This window comes from Penaeus japonicus, unplaced genomic scaffold, assembly GCF_977035675.1.
Source record: "Penaeus japonicus unplaced genomic scaffold, GWHDUDI00000001_assembly GWHDUDI00000267, whole genome shotgun sequence".
Taxonomy (NCBI): Eukaryota; Metazoa; Arthropoda; class Malacostraca; order Decapoda; family Penaeidae; genus Penaeus; species Penaeus japonicus.
In genome coordinates, this window is record NW_028234669.1 from 27,674 (window position 1) to 29,227 (window position 1,554).

Consider the following 1,554-nt stretch of genomic DNA (forward strand, 5'->3'; position numbering starts at 1 on the left):
TCATTACCGGTGAGATTTATTCATTGAATATCTTCCGTTTTCTTTTTCTTTCTTTCTTTTTTCTTTTCTTTTCTTTTCTTTTCTTTTCTTTTCTTTTCTTTTCTTTTCTTTTCTTTTCTTTTCTTTTCTTTTCTTTTCTTTTCTTTTCTTTTCTTTTCTTTTCTTTTCTTTTCTTTTCTTTTCTTTTCTTTTCTTTTCTTTTCTTTTCTTTCTTTCTTTGATCGTGGCCTTAAGGTGTCGCATGAGATGATCGACTTCGCTGAAAGCTGCCCAGCCAAAGGCTCTTCGTCCCTTGGTTTCTGTCATGATGTTACCGTCTTTCTCAAGGGATCGACCAAGATAGACGTAACTGGCAACCTCTTCGATTACCTTCCCACTATTTTGTTGGTGGCTTGGCTTGGTTGTTGAGCATGATATTCGCTTTCCCAAGATGCAGAATGAGGCCGACTGGCTTACTCTGGTTGTGGAGTTTCTTGAGAATTTCTTCCAGTTGCGATGGCGAGTGAGCTGAGATAGTAATGTCGTCAGCAAATTCCAGCTGACAGAGATCTTTGCCGTCGATATCTATTCCTTTCTCTGACCAGCCGATGTTGCTGATGAGGGTGGCTTGCGAGCGTGCAAGCGTGCAGTTCGAGAGCAGAAGTAGCATGTTCGCATAGCTTGGATCTATACCTTTGTTCTCTAAGGCATTGAAAAGCGGGACAAATTCGATGGAGCCGAATGCCTTCTTGGAGTCCACAAAGGGTAAACAAAGAGGGATATTGTACTCTTTTGATTTTTTTCTTCGAGTTGGCTGACAATTTGCATATGGTCTATAGTGAAGAACCCCGACCTGAAGTCTGCCTGCACGCTGGGTGTTCCTAAAGTGTTCCTACAGATGTTCGAGACTTTGCGTTCTCTGAAGCATGTTTTGTATAACTTGGTAAGGGTTTTGGATGACTGGATCTCCTCCATCTTGAAGCATTCCTGCAGTAATTCTATCATCACCTGGGGTTTCATTCCTTCTCATTCGCTTTATGGCTGCTTCTACTTCAGACTTCAGGATAGGCGGAAGTGGAAGCGGATCTTTTACGGGTTTGATTCACGAATGGCTGATATTGTGGTCTTCTTGTGCTGTCTGGTTCGGCAGAGAATTCCCCACGTCGGTTTATCAGTGTCTCGAGGTAGATTATAAGCGTCCCATCAGCTTCCCTTCAGCTTGGTGGTTGTTTTCCTTCCCAAGATTACCTTTATCGGGATTGCTTTGAGACCGCCATTTGCTTCTGAGGCTCTAAGCTCTAAGTGTTGTTTTTTTTTAATTATTTAGTATGATGGCACACTAAGAAACAACTTGTATTTTGGCGGCACACCTGGCCTCTGATATATATATATACTGAGTGTATATATATATATATATATATATATATATATATATATATATACATATATATATGCATATATATATAGTCTTAGACTTACTGTATTCAATGAGAGGAATTCTCGAAACCTATCAAAATTATATTATTTTCGCAGCACACCAAGGAGATAATAGCGGCAAACACTTTGAGAATCACT

The 1,554-nt window shown here is 40.0% G+C and overlaps 1 protein-coding gene across 1 annotated transcript; it reads right to left on the reverse strand.

Moving 5' to 3' along the window:
* Window positions 1–376: 376 nt before the first annotated feature.
* LOC147466514 (uncharacterized) lies at window positions 377–954 on the reverse strand. Its single transcript, XM_086535387.1, has 2 exons — window positions 799–954; window positions 377–727 (listed from the first exon to the last, which is right to left on the reverse strand). The coding sequence occupies exons 1-2, from the start codon at window positions 952–954 to the stop codon at window positions 377–379; spliced, it is 507 nt and encodes a 168-aa protein (XP_086391513.1).
* Window positions 955–1,554: the final 600 nt, after the last annotated feature.

Coding starts and splice junctions, on each gene's coding strand:
- LOC147466514 (XM_086535387.1), bottom strand. CDS start 954: ATGGAGGAGATCCAGTCATCCAAAACCCTTACCAAGTTATACAAAACA. Junction 728..798: donor CTATAGACCATATGCAAATT/GTCAGCCAACTC, acceptor GTGGACTCCAAG/AAGGCATTCGGCTCCATCGA.